The 27,045-nt window shown below is 37.2% G+C and overlaps 1 protein-coding gene across 4 annotated transcripts in view; it reads left to right on the forward strand.

Moving 5' to 3' along the window:
* LOC136039864 (dynein regulatory complex subunit 2-like) overlaps positions 1-27,045 on the forward strand; it is a 67,418-nt gene that overhangs the window by 7,887 nt on the left and 32,486 nt on the right. For all 4 annotated transcript variants that reach the window (XM_065723801.1, XM_065723804.1, XM_065723805.1 and 1 more), the window contains exons 2-4: positions 7,257-7,431; positions 21,904-22,017; positions 26,184-26,322. In XM_065723801.1, the coding sequence (XP_065579873.1) occupies positions 7,261-7,431; positions 21,904-22,017; positions 26,184-26,322 (424 nt within the window). In that variant the 5' untranslated portion in view covers positions 7,257-7,260. The remainder of the gene's footprint in view (positions 1-7,256; positions 7,432-21,903; positions 22,018-26,183; positions 26,323-27,045) is intronic.

Consider the following 27,045-nt stretch of genomic DNA (forward strand, 5'->3'; position numbering starts at 1 on the left):
AAAGTGACTGTTCACAAAGTAAATAAGGATGTTATGGATTCAGTTTTGGCACATATCCCTCATAGAGTTGATATTCATAGGGGTGGCTTTGGAAGTTCTATGGAAAAGTGAAATTTTTTCCCTTTTTTCAGTTATTTTCTGTATTTGATTTGTTTGAAGGTTGGGTTGGACGCGCGAAGGGATAATTTGAATGAAATGAAGGGTAGTAACAAAATTACGAGTGAAGAAAGTTTTTTGTGTGCTTTTTTCTTTTTTGTTCATTTAGTTGTAGTTGGAGAGAGTGTTTGCTTGGTTGTTGCATTTTGATGCTTACAGTGTGTATGGATTCCCGTATTGTTTTTTCTTTCGTATTTCACGTTGAATCATCTGTGATTTTTAGTGCTTTTATTTTTCAGTGGGAGAAGCATGGGGGGTACTCCTTGGCATGAGGTCACAGCACGATAATGGTTAATCAAGCTCATGGGATCCCTGCACCTAGACTGGAAGAATTTGAAAGAAAATCAGCCCTCTTTAGTAATGTATTCCAAACGCCCCTAGCCCATGATAATAATGAAATTTTTAACTCTATTTTAGTTCCTCCAAATAATTTTTTTTTTCTCATGAAATAGCTCATAAAAACCAAAATATGAGGAGAATATCTTTTTGGAACTGTCGTGGTTGGAGGAGTGGGCAAGGTGCGACTGAAATTTTTTTATTTGAATCTGTCGGAAGGTGCGACGGATATTCTTGGGGTTTGTGAAACCCCACATTCTTGGGGTTTGTGATATTCTTGGGGTTGGGGTAAGCAGAAATAAAAAAAAAAGCAAGTGGTTTAGCAATACTAGTTAAAAATAATATTCCGGCGCGACTGAGAGAAGAATTTCTATATCTGAATACTGAGATGGTTTTTGAAAGCTGTATTGTTGAATGTTTTTTACCAAATAATGAAAAAAATTTGATTGCTGTAATTTATTGTCCTCCCTCATCTAGCATGGCAGACTTTATTGACAAACTTGAAAATATGTTAAGCTTGAAATCAAATCTTCGAATGCATTTTTATCCTTGGGGACTTCAATATTCATTTAATGGGATGCCTCCCATCAAGCCTGTAAAGGATTGACCGACATGTCCTTCAGTTTTTAGAATGTAACCTTTCACATGGTATGAGCCCAGTGTGTTTTATTCCGACACGAATTACAAATCCATCTTTTTCACTGATTGATAACATTTTTGCCCCTTATCCATACGAGGCTACATTTGTGGTTATGGAAGATACGTCTGATAATTGTATTTTAATGTCTGACTTCAGAGCACAAAAGATTGCCAATAAAGAAACCCTATGAAAAGGAGAAATTTTTCAAAAGTAAATATGAATGGACTGAAATCTAGTCTTAGCGATATAGATTGGAGTGAAGTTACTAACGAGAATGATTCAAATACATCCTTGGATGTATTTTATCGAATTCTGAACGAAATACTGAATCTTCATTGCCCATTTAGAGCTACATACCGGAAAAGAAACTAACCCAAAAAACCTTGGATAAGTTTATCGCTTTTAAAATCTGTCAAGGAAAAAAATCGACTCTATAAGATAAAAACGAAATACCCCTCAGCTCATAATGTACAGCGATTAAAAAATTATAAAAGTTTGCTGGTTAAAATTCTTAGAACAAGTGAACAAATTTATTATGAAAATTCATTTAAAAAATCGGATTCACCTCGGACTACATGGAAATTAATCAAGGAAAAAATTGGAAACAATACTAAGACATCACACCCTGAAGTGATCATAAATGAAAATGATGTTGAATTGAAGGGGAAGGATGTTGTTGCAGATTATTTTTGTAATTACTTTTCCCATTTTAGTGCTACTGCTGATCTGGAATCCCCTGAATCTTTATTTGGTTCATATAAAGATTATCTACCGTCATCCGAAAATTCTAGTATGTTCCTGGCCCCTGTTACTTTCGGTGAATTCCAGAAAGTTATTACGAATTTAAAACGTGGTAATTCCCTAGGTCTAGATGGGCTCTCCACAAATATTCTGAAAGAACTTGCTTGTGTAATCCATGTCCCATTGCTTCATATTTTAAACGCATTTATATCATCAGGGATCTTTCCAGAAGTTTGGAAATCTGCACGAGTTATTCCAATTCATAAGAAAGGTGATAAGACAGATGTAGGCAACTATCGCCCAATAGCATTTCTTTCTCCAATATCTAAGGTTCTAGAAAAAAATTATTCAAAAAAGAATTGTATCCTATTTTAATAAAAGGAATTTATTTACTAAAAATCAGTTTGGATTCAGGTCGGGTCATTCCACTGAACAAGCTATTGCTGCGCTAATCTTAGAGATCAATGATTCACTAAATAACGGTAATCATGTGTCTGCACTCTTCTATGATATAGAAAAGGCATTTGATACGCTAAACCATGAAATCTTGATGGAAAAAATTAATAACACAGGTATTAGAGGTAAAGGCCTAGATCTAATAAAATCTAACCTGCATGATCGAAAAATTCAGGTAGAAATAAATGGACATCTATCAAGCCATATCGTTACTGATGATGTTGGAGTACCCCAGGGATCAGTATTGGATCCATTGCTATTTTTGATCTATATAAATGACCTCCCAAGATGTTTATCCCAAGACAGTAGCTTAGCAGTAATTTTTGCAGATGATACGGCTGTGACAGTAAAAGCTAAAACCCCATCTTTGTTGCTTGAGAAAATGTTAACAGGAATTAAATCTTTGAATAAATGGTTTGCGTGTAACTGCCTAGCTCCGAACTTTTCTAAAACTGGAATCATGATTTTTGGGTGGTCACAGCGGGCGATAAATAAAATTACCATAGATGTGTTAATTGTAAATCAAAGTAGGATAATAAAAAAAGTACATTCATTTCGTTACCTTGGGATTATTCTCGATGAGCTTTTATCTTTCCGTAAGCATTCTGATTACTTGAGATTGAAACTTGCCCATCACTTAGGTTGTCTTCATAGATTGAAACAGGTGGTTCCTTTCTCCATCCTTAAAATTTTATACCATTCTCTAATTGAATAATATCTTAATTATTGCCCTATAGTTTATCTCAACCCATTTATGGTCCATCTGCAACCTCTTCAGATGATTCAAAATAAGGCAATTAGAATTCTAGGTGCTTTTGTTCATCGCCCTGCGAGACTTAAAAATCTGTCATAAACCCAAATTTTATATATTTTTCTCAATATATTTAATCTCAAACAATTGAAGGACATGCATACAGCAATGTAATATTATGATATTCTCCTGCCCACTGCATCCGCTCCAAGAAGTATCGCCTTCCGCCAATCAAATCAGAAAGAGCTAGATTCTCAATCAGATACCAGATTCCTCATATTGTAAATAAACTTAACTTAGTAGAAATGTCCCAAAGTTTCACAAGTCGATTTTCTTCAAAAAAACAAATTTCAAAATAATTCTGCCTGGATGTCGGGATTGATTAATAATAGATTTTAGTATGTATTTTGCTGTGGTGTTCTTACGCTGGGGTGGCCTCCTCTATGATCATCTACCTTGTATGTTTTTTTGTCTTAGTTTTTTTCCTCTTTTTGGAATTATTAGTATGACGAGACTCTCTGTTGGGGCATAATATTGTTTTTGTATATTTTTAATTTGAATTAATAAATATTGATTGATTGAATGATTAAAACAATAGGGAATTTTTAAGACAGCGGGAAACAAATTAGAATGAATACTTCGACCCTATGTCCAAGGGCCGTCCTCAGCAATACACATAAGAACAATTTTTCAAAACAGTCCCAGCATCCTTACCTCAGTGAAGTTCTCAGTGAGTCCTGGTTGAACTTCACTGAGGTAAGGATGCTGGGACTGTTTTGAAAAATTGTTAATTTTAGTTTTATAGATTTTATCCTCTCGTAAATTGTTTTTTCGTATTTGTATTGCTGAGGACGGCCCTTGGACGTAGGGTCGAAATATTAATTCTAATTTGTTTCCCACTGTCTTAAAAAATTCCCTATTGTTCTTCTTGTTTTTGGTGTTTGTGAGACAAAATTTTTTATCAGCCTGGGGAATGGGAAGTCCAGACCCAGTCTATGTATTTCCATCATCCTCAAAGAAGCAAATATTTTCAGCGATGGCAATTACATTTGTACAACCACGCTGTTAACTCAAGTAAAATTAATGCAGTAAACCAAAAAAAAGTTGTTTTATTTACACGCGTTCATACAGAACTTCGTCTAGGAAAATCTCAAAAATCCACCAATAGGTGAGACACAATTTCTGGTTTCCCCCTCCAAATCCCCAATGTCACCGGATCTGATCGGGATTTAAAATGAGCGTTCTAAAGCACAAGATCCTTCTAAAGATCAAATTTCATCTGATCACCTTTTCGTAAGTTACAAATACCTCATTTTTTTCAATTTTTCCGAATTACTCCCCCCCCAACTCCACCAAAGAGAGCGGATCCAGTCCAGTTATTTCCTTCACATATCTTGGACTTATTCTTCCCGCCACGTTACATCCTGATCTCCCCGCTTTAAGCGTTTTCCAAGATTTTCGGCCCCTCCCCCACCAATCACACTGGATCCGGTCGGGATTTAAAATAAGAGATCTGAGTTACGAGGTCCTTCTAGATATTAAATTTCATTAAGATCCAATCACTCTTTCGTAAGTTAAAAACACCTTATTTTTTCTAACTTTTTATAATTAACCCTTCCCCCCGCCCAACTCCCCTAAAGAGAGCGGATCCGTTCCAGTTATGTCAATCACGTATCTAGGACTTGTGCTAATTTTTCCCACCAAGTTTCATCCCAATTCCTCCACTCTAAGTGTTTTCCAAGATTTTAGGTCTTCCCCCAACTTCCCCCAGCTTCCCCCAGTGTCACCAGATCCGGTTGGGATTTAAAATAAAAGCTCCGAGACACGATATCCTTTCAAACATCAAATTTCATTAAGATCCGATCACTCCTTGGTAAGTTAAAAATACGTCATTTTTTCTAATTTTTCCGATTTAACCATCCCCCACTCCCCCCCCAGATAGTGGAATCGGGGAAAAGACAATTTCTAATTTAATCTGGTTTGGTTTATGATACGCCTGCCAAATGTCATCGTCCTAGCTGACCTGGAAGTGCCTACAGTAGCAAAACCAGGACAGAGAGACAGAACGACAGAATTTGCGATCGCTATATGTCACTTGGTAGATACCAAGTGCCATAAGAACACGGAAAATCCTTTTCCGCCGAAATTCAGTTCTTTTAGTCCGCAAAACTGTGAGTGGCACAGAAACTTTAAACCAAAACGAACAGAAACACAAACTTGCACTTACTCGCTGAACCGGTTCACGTGGTGACGGTTTCTGTTTCTTAATCCATCTACTCAGAGAAGACTGATTTTCTGCCTCTTTCTCCTTCTTCAAGGCTGCCAATTTCCGCTTTTGAGCTCTTGACAAACTCATAATAACAAGCAAATAAGATTTTGAATCAACAAGATCACAAACAATTCTGTCACTCCAATCCCAATCCCTAACATGACTTTATACTAACTAATGCTAATGTCTATTAATACCTTAGGTTAATAGTCTTAATGGTGTAAACTCTTCTGCTTCTCTCTGTAAAGTGTGACTTTCTCTGTGATGTTCTCTAGAGTCTCATGGTAGCATTGGCCTACAATCTGGGATTTGACCGGTAGAGGACGTCAAGCGTCTCTAACTTTCATAAGGTTTATGTGTCGACTACAAAAATGTTTATTTACACATATTATACAGTAAATAGACGATAATATATTATTATTAACTAATATTAATAATAAGACGAGGACAGAAACAGAATAAGAAATGACTCGAGTAATCTAAAACGGTGGCTTATAATCTAAAAGAATTAAAATACTGGGATGATGTAAGGACTATGTCCCTGCTTGAATGGCCCCCTGAAGGTTTTTAAAAGGAAATCATGTTTTGGCGGGGGTCTCGTAGGTTTTCAAAAAGAATATTCAAAGAAATCCTGGGGTAAGGAAGTTCTCAATGTTTTTTAAAAAGAAACTATTAGGTAACGTTTGCAACTTGACTAGCGGATCCTGAATGTTTTTCCCTAGTCCTAGCAGGTTTTTTAAACACTCTGAATTATGTAATAACCTTAGAAATCTTGGGGTAAAGACGCCCCTCAAGGTCTTTTAAAAAAGTAAAGAAACTGTTATGTATCGCACAAAGAAATCCTGATTTGGTGGAGTCCCATAAGGTTTTTCTCCATGTCCCTTGGTTTTTCGTCCTAAAAATCAAAGAAAATACTATTTGGCTGGGTTCCTTGAAGGTTTTTGGCGCAAATGTTTATTTGGCAGGTCTCATAGGCTTTTTAAAGAATCAAAGAACTATTATGTAAAACCCAAAGAAAGCCTAGGGTAATGAAGCCCCTTGAAGGTTTCCTCTACAACCCTAGGTTTTTAAGCATAACGACCATAGAAAAAAACTCCCTATTATGTAACAGATGCCTGCATCTCATAGAAAACACCCCCCCCCCTATGACGTAACAAACACCTGCTAGCTGTCGTCGGAATGACAGGGTAAGGTTCTCGTGGAATCCAGGGACATTGTTCTCATGGAATCCAGAGATAGGGCTCTCATAAAAACCATCTTGGGGATACTACTACTATGTAATGCTTTTTAAATGCATACTCCCAACCAAAAAGCTGTTCTGTGGTTATGACGGTGCTCCGAAATTTCTATAAATGTAGCATGTGTCTTGTTGACCACTACACCATTGGAAACCGAGCTTATGGTTTCTCATATTTCATTTTGTTGACATAATGGCAATATTTTTTGTTCAAATAGTTTACTAGTTACAAAACCAAAATGTCCATTCCATATATTTAGTTAGTTATGCCTACAGTATGTTGCGAAAGCCTTGAGGCTATTGTTTTATGCAAAATCGATTGAATGTCTCATAATTTGAAGTCTTTAGCTGTTTGACCTGTTAACTCCAAAAATGATTGCAATACTGCGTCTTTCTACAATTTGTTGTTCAATACAATAATCCCTGGCGGAAAAAAAGAGAAAAACGGGACACGTCACTGCTACCAATGTAAAAAGGTGAATTTCCTTGTTTTTCAAGATGGGGATCTCTAAACCTCGAATTGATGTTTTGTTTGTTTAATCTTTGTAATTAACGTCTCTTGCATAATAAACGATTCTTGTATAATGACAAGATTTGTCCAGTAACTCATTATAATTATTTGAAACGATATTGCATTGAGGGTACCTTAAATTCAAAATTTGTGTTTCAGAGCCATGTTCTCTAATAGTGCAACTAAATATGGTAAAAGTGAATCAAAGAAGTCAAAAAAGACATCCCAAAATAAGCGAAGTAATAAAGTGAACAAGTACCAAGTTGAGCAGAAAGCTGCAGTTGAAGAGGAACGCCGAAGACTAAGAGAAGAACTAATCCAGATATTTCTTCAAGTAGGTTTTTAAAATCTTTTTTAATGCAGAAAAGTATAATCATAAGTCTTTGTCATTCAGCGTAAAGTTAATCAGCATAATTGCCGGGAAAATTCAGTAAACATGCGGCAAAGATCCTTCTAAGGTATTTTAATCTGCTAGAACAGTGGTTCTTAACCGATTTTGGGGCATGCCCTGCCTTGGGATTGCTAAAGTCTTGATGCCCTCCTTGTGATACTTATATTTTGTTATTTGAAATTGTACGTGCATACACCTAAAGGAATCTTAAAAGACCATTAATTTTGCATTTTTTTGGGGTCCTCCTCTAGGTATATTTCATACTAATGAGAACTATTGTCTGAACACAATACCTTTTATACAATGTATTACGCCATTCCAGTGCCATCAGTAATATCCCCTTGCTGGTTTTCAGGAGAGTCCTATCCCTGGATTCCAAGAGAGCCCTATCCCTGGATTTTATGGGAGCCCTATTCTGTCATTCTATGACAGCCAGCAGGTGTTAATCCTGTCATAGCGAATGTTTTTTAAGAGATGCAAATGCTTGTTATCTAATAGGGAATATTTTCTAAACGATACAGGTGTTAATTACCTAATACTGTTATTACTATTACTAATAATTCACCGCAGCACCAAGCCGCCTGAGGTGAACACAGCTGCGAACACTCCTCCTCCATCCCAACCGATTCAAAGCCTCCCTCTTTGCAACCTCTCAGGAAGTTCCTATTTCTTTAAATCTTTCTTTATGACATCCCCCCACCCCAGAAAGGACGACCTGATTTCCGTTTAGCTCTAGACGGTTGGCCGAAAAGGACAATCTTCAGTAATCTGTCATTCTTCATCCGCAGAACCTGGCCTAGCCATCTCAACCTTTCTTTCATTATAGCCCTAGAAAGCGAGATAGAACCAAATTTTTGTACAGCCTACTGTTTGAGATACGATCAGTCAGCTGGGAACCCAGAACAGCCTGTAGGCAATTTTTCAGGAAAACATGTAGTAAATCTTCATCCGCTTTTCGGAGCGCCCATGTTTCAGAGCCATATTTGACCATTGTCGTCACTGTACCTTCCAATCAGTGTTGCCAGATGTAGCATAATTATGTGGAACGTAGCATAATTAAGAATCAAAAGCATCCAAGCATAATCCTCCTTATGATAGCATAACTGTAGCATAATCTAACACGATGTAGAGCAACTCATAACGTCACATCAATAAAACGAACATCAAAGATGGTTTATCGAATTTTTCGACCAAACTAAAGTAAAATTTTCGGCACAGCGACAGACTACGAACCATCTGGTATTTTTTTTGTTCTGATCCTGTGGTCTATGGCCTATGGCAAAGAAAAACGCACGCAAAATATTTGAATTTAAAGAGATGTGGTGATTGCTTGGATTGGATTGGTGAAGATGATTGTTTGATGAAATTTTGCGATTTAGAGGGGTTTCATGTTGTTGTTGTTGGTGGTGAACGGTGAGGGAATTTTGCATTGCAATTAGGCTTAGTCCTTTCAACCATAAGCAATGGTTCATGGTTCAAGAACTGGTTGATAGCTACTACACACCAGCTGACACCAGCTAGACACCAAACTATCGCCGAAACTCCAAAAGATTTTGTGAAAAGCTTATGCTGATCAGATATTGTTTTCAAATCTACCAAAATCTATCACTGGTGGCTAGTTACAGTTAGGGATTCTAGTTTTTGGTAGACACTTCATGAATTGCAAGTCTTTCCCCAAAGACAAAGGCTAGCTTAAAGGATTCTCAGTACCACTAAGGAAACATCCCTGTTTTGGTAATCTCTGGATGACTGTCAGCCAGTTCTTCAAACTTGTGTTACTCTGGGTGAATGGCTATCTGAAATTTACCGACCGAAATTATGAACTTTACCGACGAAAGAGCTTTTCCAGATCTGGCAGAACTCGCCGAAAGGATGCTCTCCCTATCGCATTCGAACGCAGACTCAGAAAGAATTTTTCCTTGGATCAATGATGTCAAGACAAAAAAGCGGAATAGGTTGAAGAAAGAAAATATTGAAGCCGTGCTGGTCACAAAATCGCCACTAAAAACAAAAGATACAGTTTGCTACAAATATGTCCCTACAGACAATCAGATCAAGCTCCACACTTTCGAGAACCTCTACGTAGCCACCCCACCCCCTGGTCAAGAAGTCGAATCCAAAAGCAAAGATGAAGAAGATCATTGAATATGAACCGCATTTTTTCCTCCTTTTTTTAATGTATCTGAAGTAAAATTTTGATGATGATGTAAGACACTATGTTTTTCAAATGCCGCCAACCGCTTCGAGAAGAAAGACGACTTGCGAAAAAAGACGAAAAACGTGAACCAAATTGTGAGCCAAGATCCTTCCCCTGGGCATAAAAAAAACCTTTTTACTTAATTTCTATGCTATTTTACTTTTTTCTTCGCCTCCTTTGTTTATACCTCGCTTTTGTTCCCTTAGCGGGTTATAAATAGATTATTAGGCTATTATTATCAGATTATATTCTATTCAGAACCTTTATTAAGATAAGACAGAATTCGACTTGTCTTAACTGATCAACTTTTTCGTGAAACCTGGGAAAATATAGAACGTAGCATAAATCTGTCCAAAAAAGAATAATTCTGGGCTCCAGGAAGCATAATCCTCTCCGTCCGATCTGGCAACACTGCTTCCAATATTGTAATCTTGTCTTGCAGACTTACCTTCCTATTCTCCCAAACTTTTTTTTTTTAATGTGGAAAAACACCCTGAGCATTGGCTATTCTACTTTCAACATTTCAAATACTCCCACCGTCTTTACTAATAATAATACCAAGGTAAGTGAAGCTACCCACCTGATCAATCTTTTCGTTACCCAACATTTCTTTTTCATCTTTACTTATTCCTAGCCTTAGGGACTTAGTCTTCTTAACATTAATTTTCAAACCTATACTAGCACCCTGAATTCACAAAACCTCTAAAAGCTCATTTATTTTGCTCACACTTTCTTTTAAGATGTTCAAATCATCACCATAATCTAAGTCCAGCGGAGTTTTTCCTCCCCATTCTGTGGTTTCCCATTGCCTTTCCTGTGCTCCTTAAGACAAAGTCCATCAAACCGATCCATATAAAGGGGGATAGAATACAACCCTACTTAACTCCTGATTTAATACAAAACCAACTGCTAACCTCATTTCCTATCTTAACCGCAGCAGTATCATTCTCGTACATAGCACCGATCACTTTAATGTATTTGTCTAGTATACCATATAAGGATAAGACCTCAGCCAAAGCTCTTCTATCAGCAGAATCAAACGCTTGCTCATAACATATAAAACTGAGAAACAAAGGTGTTTGATAACTAAGAAACTTCTTATTTTATTAACTTAAGAGTGAAAATTTGGTCGACACATCCTCTACCTTTTCTCAAACCGCAGTGTTCTTGTCTTAAAACTTCGTCTACATCATCTTTCAGTCTAAAAAGTGTCATATTACTAAGTAATTTGCTACCTATTGAGACCAGACTAATGTCTCGTAATTACGAAACTTGCTCTTATCACCTTTCTTATACAGTTGTTTACTTGAGGTTTTCCTAAAATTGTTATGTACTTCCTGTTTTTGAAAAATCATATTCACAATCTTCAGTAACTTATTTCTAACCTCAGGGTCACCATATTTAAGAATCTCATTTACCACACTATCAGTACCTGGAGTCTTATTATATTTTTAATCCTTTTAGAACTGTCGCTAATTCTTCCTCACAAAACAAATCTTCCTTTACATCCAAGGTATGACAATCTTTTTCATTTTCCTCTATATCTTTTCCTGCAACTGTATCTCGAGTTAGGAAATTCTCAAAATGTTTCACCCATGTATCTTTAACTCTTTTCTTATCATTAATTGTGACCCCGTTCCTATCTTTAACTGGGACAGGCCCAGATTGACTACTCCCTCTCAATTTGTTGACATGCCAGTACAATATTTTACTATTATACCGTCTAGCTGCATCTTCCAGATCCTCAGTAATTTTATCCATGGCCTCCACTTCACACCTCCTTAGTTCATATTTTAATACTTTCTCCACTTTCTTTACATTCCTTTTGTTTTTTTTATGATTCATAACTCAGATAATTCTTGTGTCAAACCTCTTCTCCTCTCTATTAAACATAAAACTTTTTCAGTAAAATTTCTAGCGGCAGTCTTAAATTTCTTCCCTAAGACGCCATCAGCAGCTTCACAAATTGTTTTTCTAATCTTGTTTTACCTCATAGTTTCTTTTTAAAATATCTACGAGGGCCAGGCCTTCCTTACTCCAGGATTACCGCGGCTGATTTGTAATAGAGAGTCTTTTAAAACCTTTAGGTTTTAAATCCCACCCAATCCTTTCTTCTTTGACCATTATGATTAAAAACCTAAGGGTGTAGGAAGAAAACCTTCAAGGGCATCCTTACACCAGGTTTTCTTTGGTTCTTATGTAGTAGAGCTTAGGTGTTACGTAATAGGGTTTGCATGTTACGTAATAGGACTTGTTGTAGGGCCAGAAAAAGCTGTTACGTAAAAAGGTTTGTTTACTTTTCTATTTTGAATTTAACCTTTGAATTTACCTTTAATAACCCATCCCTCCCCAACGGAACCACACGTAGGCAAAAATACGGCACGACTTAAACTTTAACATTGAGTAACAATACCCGTCAAATACATTCATATTTCTCAAATGATTTTACGAGCTGGTAATTTCATACTTATTTTAAATTTCTGACGAAAGCCACGTATGTCACTAGAGGTCTACAGAAAAAATATGAGGAAATTTCAGTCCTGCTGTTCAAATAAAAACATCTATCATGATATTCAAACGTCTGAAAAGGCTTAAGTTATGATAATGGATGCCACAAGATAACACAGGCAAGTCACATTGTGCCACGGTGGTATGAATTGCCTTGGACTATCATGATCGAACAAAGAAATTTAAAGTCCCGCAGTTCAAACAAAAAAACACCTGTCAGGATATTCAAACATCTGAAAAGGTGTAAGTGATGACGATAGGGGCCACAGAATGCCACAAGTCACCAGAAGAAATGCTATTGGGAATTTTCGTTTAAGTTTAAACGGTCGATATTAGTTTATATCGTTTATAAGATTATTTTTCGTCAAAACAAAACGTTATTGTCAATTTTTCTTTAAGTTTAAACGTTCAATCGTAGTTTACACGGTTATTTTTGAAGGAAAATGGCTTAAAATGCTTTAGGAATGATAATATGTGCCAAAGGATGCCACGGACCAGCAATATAATACCTCGGTGGTATGAACTGTATTGATGTTTGAAAATAGAAGAAAACGTGCAAATCGACGCCTCAAAGTGTGGTTTGGTCGAAACGGAATGAAAATAATCAAAAGCTTGCTTCAAACTGAGTGGCGTTTGCTTAAAATATGGGTGTGTATGTGGCAAAATATGGATTCATGCTTGAAATACAATGCAAGGGGCAGAGAGGGCCAAAAACATTCATAGTTCGTGGATGGTAGTTCATTTCTTGTTATCTCATCCATTGGTTTCATCATTTGCTTCAATGGAGTATTCCCACAGAAAATTTATATTGGGTCTTACGTTCATAATAAAATAAAAATTACGAATTAAATGCTCATCATGCGCTATCAGTTTTGCCAAAACAGTCATCGTCCATGGAGAGTATTTCATTTCTTGTTATCTCATCCATTGGTTTTATCATTTGCTTCAATGAGATATTCCCACACAAAATTCAAATTAGGTCTTATGCTCATGATAAAATAAAATTACGAATTAATTACTCATCATACGCTATCACTTCATCTGTTTTCCATATTCCTTCATTTTTCATGTCCTTGTATGGTTCTCGGATTTTTTAAATATTCTTTGCGCTTTTCATAGGCCTATGTGTTTTCCAGCTTTTTTTCTGTATCCCATGCGTTATTTGTGTACTTATCTTTCATTCCTGTTTTTTTCCATGTTCCTTCCATTTTTCAAGTTCTCATTTCCTGTGCTTATTTCTGTGTTACCTTATTTTTGCTAGTAGAAGTAGAAGTTTGCTAGTAGAAGAGCTTGCTGTTTCAAGCCAAAGTAACCTCTCTCTCTCTTTCAATAGATTTTTTTTGGGGGGGGGGCTAAAGAAAAATATGGTGGAATAAAACAAGATCCTCAAAAATACCTTCCAAAGAAACAATAAGGTGAATCATTGTCATTCAGGTTTAAATATGGGATCGATAAGTGGTTTGGGAAATCATTTACGCAATGATGCTTACGTAATACCTCACTTATTTCAATACATAACTTAACCTGTCCTTTTCCAGATCGATTCAAACAATTAATAACAATGGAAGAACCTGGTATGTGTAATACTTACTTAGACTTAGGTCCTCCCACGCCTGAGGGCGCATAAGGCAGCAACAGTGGTTCGCCACGACGACCTGTCCTGAGCCTTCGACCAAAGCTCCTCCATCAAAGACCTCGCCAGCTTCGCCTCCTTCTCTAACATCCTGCCAACGGTCATTTTGGGTCTCCCTGACTTGCGGAGGCCAGGGGGTATCCAACACCATATGTCATGAGGTAGCCTTCCATCACCCATTCGCACCATGTGTCCCCAATACATCCATCGTTGCTTTCTAATGGCATCAAGGAAGGGGGTATGATTTGTTATGGTATAAATCTCATCATTTCTTATTCTCTCAGTCCAATGTATATTCAAAATATATCTTAGGCAGTTATTATCGAATGCCCATAGTCGTTTTCCTAGTTGCGCAGTGATACTCCAAGTTTCACAACCATATGTAAGGACGGAAAGGACATTGCTATTATAAATTCTGAGTTTTAGCTTCTGGGAATATTTGCTATTTCTCCAAACATTTCTGAGACAATTGAAAGCAGAGCCAGCCAATGCTATTTGGCACAAAATTTCTCTTTCAGGATTGGCATCTTGCGTAAGAATGCTGCCTAGATATTTGAACTCTCACTACTTCAATTTCCTCATTGTTGACCAAAAGTCCCTCATCTAAGTCAGGAATGACTGCATTTGACATTGATTTAGTCTTGTTAGCGTTTATGGAGAGTCCAACAGCATTTGCCACACGCTCAAGTTCATTTATATTACGTTGTATATCTTCTGATTCGTGAGCGAAGAGTGCAATATCGTCCGCAAAAACACCATCATGAAGGGTTCTTAGTGGGCTTAATTGTAGACCCCCGCTGAAGCTACATCCACGAAGCACAAAATCTATGACTATGGCAAATAACAGTGGCGATAGAATGCAGCCCTGCCTTACACCCGACTCAACGGTAAACCAGTCCGTTAGGCCACCCTCGGTTTGTACTGCACACATAATATCGAGGTATAGCGCTTTAATTATATTTAGAATTTTAATCGGGATCCCGTAATCTATTAAAATTTTCCACATGGTCTCGCGGTGTATCGAGTCGAAGGCCTTGAGAAAGTCAATAAATACTGTGAGTAGTTGAACCTGCCATTCGTTAGATTCTTCGAGCAGGATTCTCAGGCTAAATATTAGGTCACAACACGATCTGTTTTGGCGGAATCCATGTTGTCCATCTCTCAGAACTTTTTCCACTTTACTTTGAATTCTATTGAGAATAATTTGGCACAAAACCTTGCTGCCAACTGATTGTAAAGCGATGCCTCTCCAATTATCACATTTAGTCTTTTGTCCTTTTTTGAAGAGTTTTACAATTACTGCCGATGACCATTCACTCGGGACTTTTTCATCATCCCAAACACGTGACAAAAGTTCAAACATGGGCACTGCTAGGGTGCTTCTACTATATTTCAACAGCTCTGGGGGTATGCCATCGTTACTGGCTGCCTTTCCGTTTTTCTAAGTCATTAGAGCATCTTTTACTTCGCTCAGCAAGAGAGGTCCGGAATATATTTCAAGATCAAACAGTGCTTCTTCTGGGATATTTAAAGAAGTCGTGGGAGGCACCTGATTTAATACCTCGGTGAAATGTTCCATCCAACGTCGGTTTATGTCATCCGTCTGGGTTAATAAGATGCCTTCTTTGTTTTCAACGTGGGTTGAAGAAGCCTTCGAAATACCCGCAAGCTCCTTCGTTATAGCGTACACAGTACGACTATCTCCTCGCCTGGAGGCTACTTCAGCCTGATCAGCCATAGTTTCGAGGAACACCCTCTTATCATTCCTAGTCCGTGTTTTGACTTGTTTATTGAGACGCTTATATTGCGCTTTTAAATCATCAAGATATTCTCTAGTGCATGTCCTGTTATGCTCATGTCTATATACGAGAATTTTGGCTTCTGCCCTTTGATCAATGATATCCCAGGTACTTTCAGATATCCACTGCTCTTTCTTCTTCCTGTTATATCCCACAACTTCTTGTGCCACTTCTTTCAGGGACTCGACGATCTTTTCCCATTGATTATCAATTGACAACTCGTCCCTTAGCATGGAATACTTATTTGACAAAGTAGATGTATACTTTTGTAATACATACGGGTCCTGCAGCTTCCTTACATTAAACCTTTTACTGACCGCTGGGGTTTATGACAGTTTTTAGTTTCAGATTAAACTTAGCAACAACAAGTTGATGGTCGGAATAGCAGTCGGCACCTCGAAAGGTCCTAACATCCTCTAAACAATGTCGCCTGTGCTTGTCAATTAAAATATGGTCTATTTCATTTCTTGTTACACCATCAGGCAAGTTCCAAGTATATTTGTGTATATGTTTATGAGGGAACCATGATGCGCCGACGATAAGTTCATGAGTCGCACAAAAGTCAATTAAACGTACGCCATTATCATTGATTTCCCCCAGTCCATGCTTACCAAGGATAGCTGGGGCATAGGAGGCATCACTTCCAACTTTAGCGTTAAAGTCCCCACACAAAGTCACAATATCGTGCCGATGCACTTTAACAACAACATATGACAACACGCGATAAAAATCATCCTTGGTCTGATCAACGGTATCATTGGTTGTTGCATACACAACAATAACTGTCAATTTGGCCTGAGAAGAGGCAAAGCGAGCACAAAGGATTCGCTCATTAATAGGTTCTCAGTCCACTAGGCATTTTTTGGCTCGACTACTTAATGCCATTCCAACACCTGCCTCTTTTCTAGTTTCAAGTCCAGAATACAAAATATGGTATGTTTCACTATTCAAAATACCAAAACCGGTAAGTCCGGTCTCAGAGAGTCCAGCAATATCAATACGGAACTTATCAAGGGTCCTCATAACGCTGTTGAGTTTTCCTGGCTGTGTTTCTTGATTAACTGTTCTAACATTCCAGTATCCAATACGAAAACACTCGGTTGTTTTCAAGAATCCTGTCCGGGGGCGTGCGTTAGTCGTCATCAAAGAAGAAGTCAATCCGAGGCTATCTATTGCTGTTTCTTGAGTAATCGGTTTTACGGTGGCGGGTTACTAGCCCTCCGACCAACCCTCCTCCTTCTTCCAGGCTTGGGACTGGCTGTATAACAGGCGGAGTTAATAACTCAATAGTCAGCAATACTGGTTGGTTGTAAGGGTTCCCGTTGGAATTGGTTGCTAAGGCTTTGTATAGGTAAACAATTAACGAAGATATTAAAGTCCACGTGTGCGCAATAAGTCATCCTCATTTACATCCGAGGGTTCCCCGCTTGACTAGCGGCCCGTAAGATCTATAAAAAAAGCGTTGTTGACATTCGAAACTACGTCCTTCTCAGTAAATTCGCATAGGTAAACAATTAACTATTATGTAACAACCAAGTGTACATAAAAAATCAATAAGCAATAATACCTACGTCTAGAAGAAACTCTGCCAAATATCCAGTAGGTTAAAAAAGTGTCGACACCGGGATTTGATGGGATACCTGGCTCATCAGAGTCCCTATGTGGTAACTACTTATAATTCAGTCTTTTGGCGTACTTTCAGGAGTGTTGAAATGGGTAACCATGCACACTGCCCCCTGAATTTGGCTTCTCGCTTTATCCTTGCCCTCTTAGTCAGCTTCTATAAAATTTTAAAGTCAGAGGAGCAAGAAACTGGATGTACACTTTCTTATAGGAAGCTCGAAATTCTTCGCAGCCATGCAGCAATAAAAACTGCAATAAGAACAATTCGTAAATTAAATTAACATTTCAAATTCTTTTAATATCCTTCAGTTTTCTATAATATCAAAACAATATTTAATAGATAACTGAATTTTATCTAGACAGCCTTATAGATAAAAAAATTCTGACATTGAGGGGAGTTGCAGGGGGAAACCGGAAATCTGGGAAAATACTTGAGTGGACAGATCAGGATCAAACTTGGCGGGAAGAATAAGCACAAGTTCTAGATACGTGATTTACGTAACAGGACCGGATCCGCTCTCTTTTGGGGAGTTGGGGGGTATTTCCAGTGCTTTAGCGAGTTCGGTACTTCTGTACGTGCTAGGACGATTAAAATTGGTAGGCGTGTGAGGGACCTGCACATATTGACTTTATAACAGTCGTTTCCCCAATTTGACCATATGGGGGAAGCGGGCTGGAGGGAGGGGAAATTGTGAAAAACGGCGTATGTCTATCTCACGAACGGGTGATCGGATCTTAATGAAACTTGACTTATAGAAAGGTGCCATGTCTCAGACGCTCCGTTTTTCAATTCGGATTAGATCCGAGGACATTGGAGGTGGAGGGGGAAACAGAAATCTTGGAAACCGGAAATCTTGGAAAACATTTCGAGTGGAGAGATCGGGATGAAACTTGATGGGGAGAATAATCACAAGTTCTAGATACGTTATTGACATAATTGGACCAGATCCGATCTCTTTGGGGAGTTGAGGGGGTTTCTAGTGCTTTTGCGAGTTCGAGAATAAGCACAAGTTCTAGATGCGTGACAGACATAGCCAGACCGGATCCAGTCTCTCGTCATAAGTGTCATATGAGCTCTTAGCTCTTGTTTTTTTCAGCAGAGTGCTAGTTATTCGAAGATCTACAATTATAAGTAAATATAACGAATCCCTTTATATGAAACAGTTCGGCAGAAATATTGAACATAAATTACCTGGCAATTTTTTTCACTTTCAAGTTAGCTCTTTTCTTGTAAAAGAAGAAAGTATATTTTTTAATTAATCAGGACCTAAGCTTCTATTATCGATTGCTGTACACGTTGTCGTCAGATCCGAACTTTGTGACGATTCTAGTACAGGCACTGCTTTACTATTAGGGGTCGTTCTTTTAGCAAATGGCAGTTGAGGACACCTACTTCTGCTCTTTCTTTCAATTGTGATGTCTTTCATATCAGTAAGGCCTTAATTAACAATCAGATGAGCAATTCATACTATTTATATGTGTTAACTAGCTGTTGGGGTGGCGCTTCGCGCCCCCCAAGCCCCCCCGCGCGCGTAAGTCGTTACGTGCCATATTAGTTACGCGCCATTGTAGTTGTGTCCCTGTGTCCCACCTGTGAATAGATATATATATATATATATATATATATATATATATATATATATATATATATATATATATATATATATATATATATATATGTTTTTAACTACGTAAAACATGCGAATATACAACATTCTTCGCTGTCCCATTGTCTATGCATATAAATAGATTGTCAGGTTTACTGACTCTTGAACATGCAACATATAATTGTCCATGGGAAAAACAATCCGTATTCAGATCTATACCTCATTATTCTAATGATGTGTCCATGTGTCCCTGTCGTCATTTATATTCCCTGTGTCCCGGTCGTCATTTGTGTCCCGGTGTCCCGGTCTGTAATATCTATTCGAACAATTCCTGTGTCCCGGTCATCATTTATATATCCCGCCTGTGCCCCCGGTGTCCCGTTGTAGTTGTGTCCCTGTGTCCCGGTCGTCATTTATATTCCCTGTGTCCCGGTCGTGATTTGTGTCCGGGTTTCCCAGTCTGTAATTTCTCTTTGAGGTTCCCGGTCGTCATTTATATTCCCTGTGTCCCGGTATGTAATTTCATCAGTTGACAAACATGACGTCAGTCGACAAACAACTTCATGACGCATACAGCTCAACCCTTAAAATGAAGTCAGTCGACAAACATGACGTCAGTCGACACACAAACATGACGTCACTCGACAGACTCACACACACACACACACACAGACAACTTATTTTTATATATATAGATTACTAATGGCATCACATTTTTTTGCTGAGTTTTTTTTAGAATTACTTGAATCAGGAATATAGCTTCCCCCTTCAAAAATGAATTAACACTCTGTACGTGATAATGTCACTTATATTTAACTTTAAAACTGGAATTTGACTAGACAGGTCATCGTTTGCATATATGCATATACAAATGGCATTTGAAAGGTCTATTAATCAGCTGTTAAAATCAATGAAAGGAAAAAATAGGCTGATGTCAATATTTAATTTTTCGGATAGCTACTGAAACAGAAAAATGGGACACGATAAAATAAAAATAGTTATTGTGTTCGGATGAGGGTATGTATGTAGTTGCAAATTAGTAAGCACTTTTCTTGTTACAAAATAGTACTGAACTTTGGCTCTTTTTCATTTTACCGATTGTGTTTATCTGGTGGCCAGCATTTATCCCCACGGAAAAGACTACCTAAGTGGAAAATACCTCCCTCTGTTGCGACTGGTTGGTCTCCAATCACTATCGACTTATAAAAAAGACTCTTTCTGAGTCTTTTCTGATGAACCTCGCCATTCTGATCTAATGAACAACTTCCGAAGTTTTTGCGACCATGAGGTGAAGGTGTTGGTAAGGAAGGGACAGTCCCCCTCCTATACGGAATAAATTCTACTCATTTTGGGGTTTAATGTTACTCTTTACTTTCATAAGGTTTCTTTTGTCCCCCTCTCCCAAACAAAAATTCGTGCATACATCAATTCCTACCTCCATCCTCCCCTGAACCAATTATGTATTTATCCGATGGCTTAATGAGAGCTGGGATGTGTCGGCGTTAAAAAACACCCTTTAAGGTATCTCCCTCCCTCCCAAACTAAAAAACAATCAGAGAACCCGTTGTAGAAGATTAAATGCCTTTTTAAGTTTTGTAATTTTAATTGTGATTTGTGAATTGCTTCTAGATAGTATTAGCTATTGGGAAACATATGGACATTTTTCGCGGGGGGATTTTTAGCGGGGAATAAATTTTTGGTCATAATCTCCTATCAGTGAGAAATATATTTTCTGTGAGATGTTTTCCACAGGGGGGGGGGTAAACGTCTAGTACCGGTTATATTTTTAGGAAATAATAAGCCACGGTAGCCTACGGCATTTCGGTCTTTGAAAATGTGAAAATCAATGTTCAGCGTTTAAAGGATTTATATTGATTTGACATTTCAGAATTTTCACCCAATAGAGTTTAGTACTCTTTGGCCGAAATCATCGTCTTATGTCAACGATTTTCTTTTTTTTTGCAAAATGACAGGAAATACCACTTTTGTGTGGCACTTAGCACCAAGTTCGAAAAAGGGTTCTTTGCCCTTTTTCGATCTTTTTGGACCGAAGGCCGGTATGATCACTCGTGGGAAAAATTAAAAGAAGAAGGGAAAAAAAAGTTAAACACGTCTCCGTGACCTCACGTTTTTGTTTCACATTTTTGTAGGTAGGAACTTGGAACTTCTGAAAATCAGTTTTCCGATATGTTTAATCTTGCAGTACAATTTTTATCTAGGTCATTCCCTTTTGGAGACATTTCTTCCGCTTTTAAAAATTAGGGTCATAACGTTTGATGACTAACTTTAACTTAAAGAATGTTATATATTTGGAATCATGATAGAAAACCTATTATTGCTCTGTATGAATTTTTATCATAATTCCTTTTTTGAGTTTTGATTTCTACTAGCCGAGACCGTATCCAGGATTTTTTTTTTCGGGGAGGGCTGGCTAAAAAACATATCAAACATTTGCTTATGCGCATTTTGTTAAACTTTTAAGAGTCGCACAAAATTTCGGCGGAGGGTCAAATCCCCTTCCCTAATCCCACTGGATGGATACGGCCTTGCTGTTAGTACAAGTCGATCGTTACTCATAGCTCATTGCCAAGAACTGTTTGATTGCTCCATGTTTCATGCAGCTAATGTATGCTTAAGATTACAAAAATATTACAAAATAAGTCCAAAAGGGAAACAAAATCTATGAATTTGACACTACAAAAAAGGGAGAGAAAAGAAAAGAAAATATCAGAATGATTATTCCAGTGCGCTTCAAATTAATTATATTATAAGAAAGAAGAATAAGACAAAATATAGTTTTTCTTATTTTGTTTCTATTTCTATTGGTGATATTTTCGACCTAATTTGATCCTCGCCTCCTGTTGATCAGAGCAGACCTGAACTACGAAGTCAAATTGACTATACATGTACCTTGAATGCAATTCATAACATACACTGGCCTGATTGCAAAATATCTATTGAACAAAAACTCAAAGCCTTTCAGTGAATCGTTCAGTCTTAGAATGTCATGACTCACGTTAAATTATTTTCAATTTTCCACTATTTAAGCACAAACTTGAACGAGAGCAAGGATTGGGGCGCGCCAATCAGGCGAAGATCAATGAGAAGTGGCGTAAGGTCCTAAGAGACACGAAGAATGAACAAATTAAAGAAGAAATTGAGGTACGTACATGACGATTGTAGCAATAGCTGTAACCTAGTAAAGAGCAAATCATAAAAAAAAGGTAAAGAATGCGGCATTAGACTTTACCTACCGGCGGTGCTGATCTCCGCTTCTTGGCCCTTCAGCCAGGAAGTGCAATGGAGGGTTGGGGGCCAATCATCGTGTGCTTTCGCAGCTTACAGAGTCACGCCACTGACCGTCCATAGTAACCAAAGTTTAAAAATGTGTCTAAAAAAAGAGTCTACAAAGAAAGAATTACCACGCAGCTGATCTGCGCAGGGCATCTTTATTATTTTTATGTTTTTTTTTTCCTTGTTTTGACAAATAAAAACCACACTGTTCAAAATACTGACTGTCCACAATAAACACACACAAAAGAAACTCAAGTCCTCTTAGGGTTAAAAGTATCAAGGCATTTAGAGCGTCAAGGGCCAATAGCATTGCTGTTTGTGGTAATCTCGTGTTCATCTTAAGTTTGACTTAAATGTTCATTTTCGTTTCTGTCCATTTTACGACTTATTTTTTCATATATAGCAGGGTCTATCGTATTTAACGTCGTTATTTATTTCATTTTTGTTCGGTTTTGGTTTCATTTATTTATTGATAGTAACTTCTGCTTGTTTTAATATTGAGATGTTATAGGACATTATTTTTGATCGTCTTAGGTTTTAATATAGCTCTCTAATTTTCTTTGAAAATCTTCTCTGTTTAAAAATATTTTTTTTTTAATTTCATTTCTTTTTGTTTTTAATTGACATAGTTTTACTGTTTATTAAAAAAGGGAATATTTGTGAACTTTTTTTTTGCTTTTTCTGCTTAAGAATTAAATGTTGGATTGTTATGTAAATGTTAGAAAAATTTAATATTCCAATTAAAGTTTCTGGTCTGTTTATAACAATGCTTTCACGAAAATTTCTTATGGATGGGGACGGATAGTTTTATTCATATGATTTGAAAATCTGTCAATTTTTGCTGTTCTAGAGGATTGAAGCCGTCTCTTTTAATCCAGCGTCTTATTAAAAGAATGTTTTTATGCTAATTTATTTTTTAATTATTTGTTGATTTAAAAATATACATACCAAGGTCATTTATTAAGGAAATAATTCCGTTTTCTTGTTTTAGAAAGAGGATGTCGTGATTAAAAAAAAAAAAAAACACATTTTTTTTGTCATTTTTTTGTCTTGATTGAAGCTCCTTTTGTCCCCAAAGTTCAATTGAGGTGATTCCATGGCCTAAACTAAAAAGTAGATATGCCTAAAGAAAATGTTGTTTTTTTTCCGCTAAGCATTGGTCAAGCCACAGTTTTCTTCCAAAATGCATTATCCTTGTAAAGGTTCACTCTGTCCAGTCTGCTTACCCTGAAAGTTTCATAACAGAGAAAAACAGTGTTTGCTTTTGACGGTCTTGTCAATCGATACACCTAACTTTTGCAGAATATTTTTCTTCTCCTAGGTTTGTATGAACCAGTGTAAATACCCAGCAAGCTGCTATTTCATTGGGGACAAAACAAATTTGGGCCTATTTTGGGCGTTACGAATCAGCAGAACAATTTTTTGAAGCAGTCTTTAATGACCTTAGGCAATGATTATTGTCTTTGAGGTACTTTTGCCTTCGTCTGCATACCCTGTAATTTTAAGGCAATCAGAGAAAAAAAAAGATTTCTGATGACCCGGTTTCAGGAGTCACACATAGATACAACCAAATATTTTTGTTTTCACTCAGGTCTGCCTTGTCGTATCCACTGTCTGCGACCTGCAAGTTACAAATTATCAGAGACGAACAAAATTATGGGACAATTTTGGAGCATACCAAACCCAATTAAAATTAGGTATAAATTGGTTTTCTGCATAGGGGTCCACCTGGCAAAGAAACTTATAGAAATCATCTTAAAGCTGATTGGAGAGACGAAATATGAGGCCCCGTTTTTACGGGTCTCGTGTTTTTAATCTCCTGATTTCTCTTGAAAAAAAAAAACATTCAAAGTGAAGCAACTATGCTTTACAAAACTATTGCGAATCTTAACTGACTGGAAAATAAAAGTTGTCGAGCAATTCTTGGGTAAAACAGTTTTTTTCGGGCGTTTTTTTGTATTAGGATTCCTTCGACTTAATAGACTATACAGATAAGGTTCAAGCTTTCAGGATAAATTGTCGGCCACTCTTCTGCCTAACCAATAGAAAAACATTTTTTGTACTACTGTTCCTTTCTCCAAACTTAATATTTTGATTAACTTTATCCTCCCAAAAAACTTTCTGTAAGTTTTAACTCTTTTCCTTAGAAAATCTTAACTCGTTCCCCCGAGGTGTTCATGAGCACGTGAAAAGTTCTGATTCTGTTGGTAAGTTCTAGTGCAAAACCGTTTACATATATTGGGGACAATAATTTTAGCCACTTTTTCTCCCTCTAACATATAATTTAAGTCTCCGTTCACTCTCCCCTCCATACTATCTGACATTTTTGCTTACATCCCTAACCCACTCCCGAGATATCACAAATTTACTATTTTGATAGCCTTGATACGTAAATTGCCTATAGATTTACCTGTGACCCCTAACCCAAGTCAGAATTTGGGATCCACTGGACCCTGCAACACACACTGAAAGTTTTCTCGTAGTTCCTTGATTTCCTATGAGGTTATTGAAATATTATTGACTTCTGTTTTTTAAGCTGGATAAATGTAGTTTCTCTCGAATTGTGTTTGCCACGCAGAAGTGAGTAGTTTGCTTTTTGTTTTGTTATGCGTTTGGTGTTCACAAGATGTTGATATTTTGTCATTGCTTTGTTTTTTTGTTTTTCTTTTCTTCATTCCGAGCATTAGCTAATTAATTTTAAATTACTACTCATTCATTATAATTCAGTTATTTGTGGCTAAATTTCGCCAGTTCCATTTGGTTTTGTTCGCCACACTTAAACACAGTACTTTTAGCTCGTCAGAACTTTTAAATGGGACGTTCCAAGATAAAGATTTTCTTCAACGTCAATACCGTCACTTTTCCAAATTTTTTAATCTTAAATCAAATACTCTTAACATTTAATTTAACCCTATAACTTGCTGTCTTCGAATTGCGAGAAATAGGAGTTGAGACAGCGGTCAATTGGTTTTGCAAATGCCAGTCATCATACGTACTGGTCAAGTATCCATGACTAGTCCCAGACTATAAAACCTACGTGTGTTTTGACACCCTCTGGACCACATGGTTAGGTATTGTTGTCTGGAGGCACGTTCTTTAAAGTGGACTGCTCTTCTGTTCTTTGTGGATGTAGCATAAGCAAATGTGTTCCACAGGCTGAAGTGCCGTGGCACAGAAGTTTCTGGTGATATAAAACAGCTGATTGATCTTCGCTTCAGTATCACCAAGTTTCTGCTCGATTCTGGAAGGTCAGAGCCACAAAGTCAAGAGAAAATCGATAAAGAATTATCGGGTGAACTTCAGCAGCGTGTCTTGGGCATGAAAAACAAATCAATCCCTCTACCATAAGCAAAAGCAGCACTGCACATACTAGAACTCAGTAGAAAATACCGCTTGGTGCAGACGGCCAGGATTTAGTAAAAAGCCAAGATGCAGTAACTGCTTTAAGAAATTTTATATTTTTATATATTCCCTTTGATATAATCTTTTTAATAGCCGTCTTTTTTTCTGTGCCGTGAACGCAATAAGGACCCAGTTTCCATATATGTGGACTTTATCTAGCGGTTTTGGGGGCCAGATTTAAAAAACCCTGATCATCAACAAAAAGGATATTTGTTAATAACTTACTTTAAAGAAATTAGAAGAATCTGAAAATTCTACCAATTGTTAGGCCTCAGGAGGCTATAATTCATAATCACAATTACGAGCCATTGTTGTACCCACGTACAGAGCCAACCACGGCCCATAGTAAACGAAAATTAAAGAAAAGTTTAAATAAACTGTCTAATAGAAAACATTTCTGAATCGCCACTATTTCGGGAATAATATACTTCGTTTACAATTAACATTTTGTAATAGGATGATACAGTGTAAGTTGGATAAATGAAAGCCAACAATTTCATTGGCTTACATTATCTAAAAGGATGAACACTTCAAATTGATCGATAATTATTATAGCAACTTTTAGCCTTCTTCATTTTCTGCTGTCTATTTTAAAGTTTTCATAGCTTTTAATTTTTTTCCTTCTTTTTAAGCAACTTCGTGAAAAATTTAATTTTCAAATCCGTCTTCGACAGGAAAGGATATTAGAATTGACCGATCAAGTTATTTTATCCGAGAAGAACGAGCTTGATCTAAACCAAAGTCACATCAAAAATCTCGGCTTGCTTATTGGTATGTGCCTTTACATTTTTAATTCTATATATTTATGATTTGCCAAATTTAAGGCCGTGCACGAGGAAGAGATTTCGGCTTTAAACCTCATTTAAACAGTTGGAGATCAAAGGAAAACACTCATTTGCAAGTGTTATTACATTTTAGAATTGATTAAATAAAAAAAAAAGGTTTTTCAACTGAAAGCAAGGAGCAACATTAAAACTTCAAACGAACAAAAATTATTCCACAGGTGAGGAGGGCTGCCTCTCCCTCAGTCCCCACTTTTCCACTAAAGTCTTAAAGTTCTTTCAAAATAAATCTCATTTAAATTCAACGCCCCTTGTGTTTGAGCAGTCTTTGTTAAAGAATTGGGACAAAAGTCCAACTTTAGCGTCACAAAATCAAACAAGAGCAAGGGTCCAAGAAGGGACATCTCCAGTCATTTTCGGAATACTTACTGGTCGATTTGTGCTTTAATGTTGCTCCTTACCTTCAGGCTTCAGTTGAAAAAAAATATTAAATTTCTGGCCTTTTTTCAACTCATGCTAAGAAATCCCATTCCCTCCCTCATTCAAGATTTCCGCTGGAAAATTCTTCCGGAATTTTACTCCCCATGGAAAATTCTCCTGTTTGAAAATCCCCCCCCCCCTGAAGAAATTACTCCCAAGAAATGTCTAAATGTTTCCCAATAACAAATGCTGACCCAGGTAAAGGTAAAGCTGACCCAGAATTCCACGGTAG

The sequence above is a fragment of the Artemia franciscana genome, chromosome 20 (assembly GCF_032884065.1).
Source record: "Artemia franciscana chromosome 20, ASM3288406v1, whole genome shotgun sequence".
NCBI lineage: Eukaryota > Metazoa > Arthropoda > Branchiopoda > Anostraca > Artemiidae > Artemia > Artemia franciscana.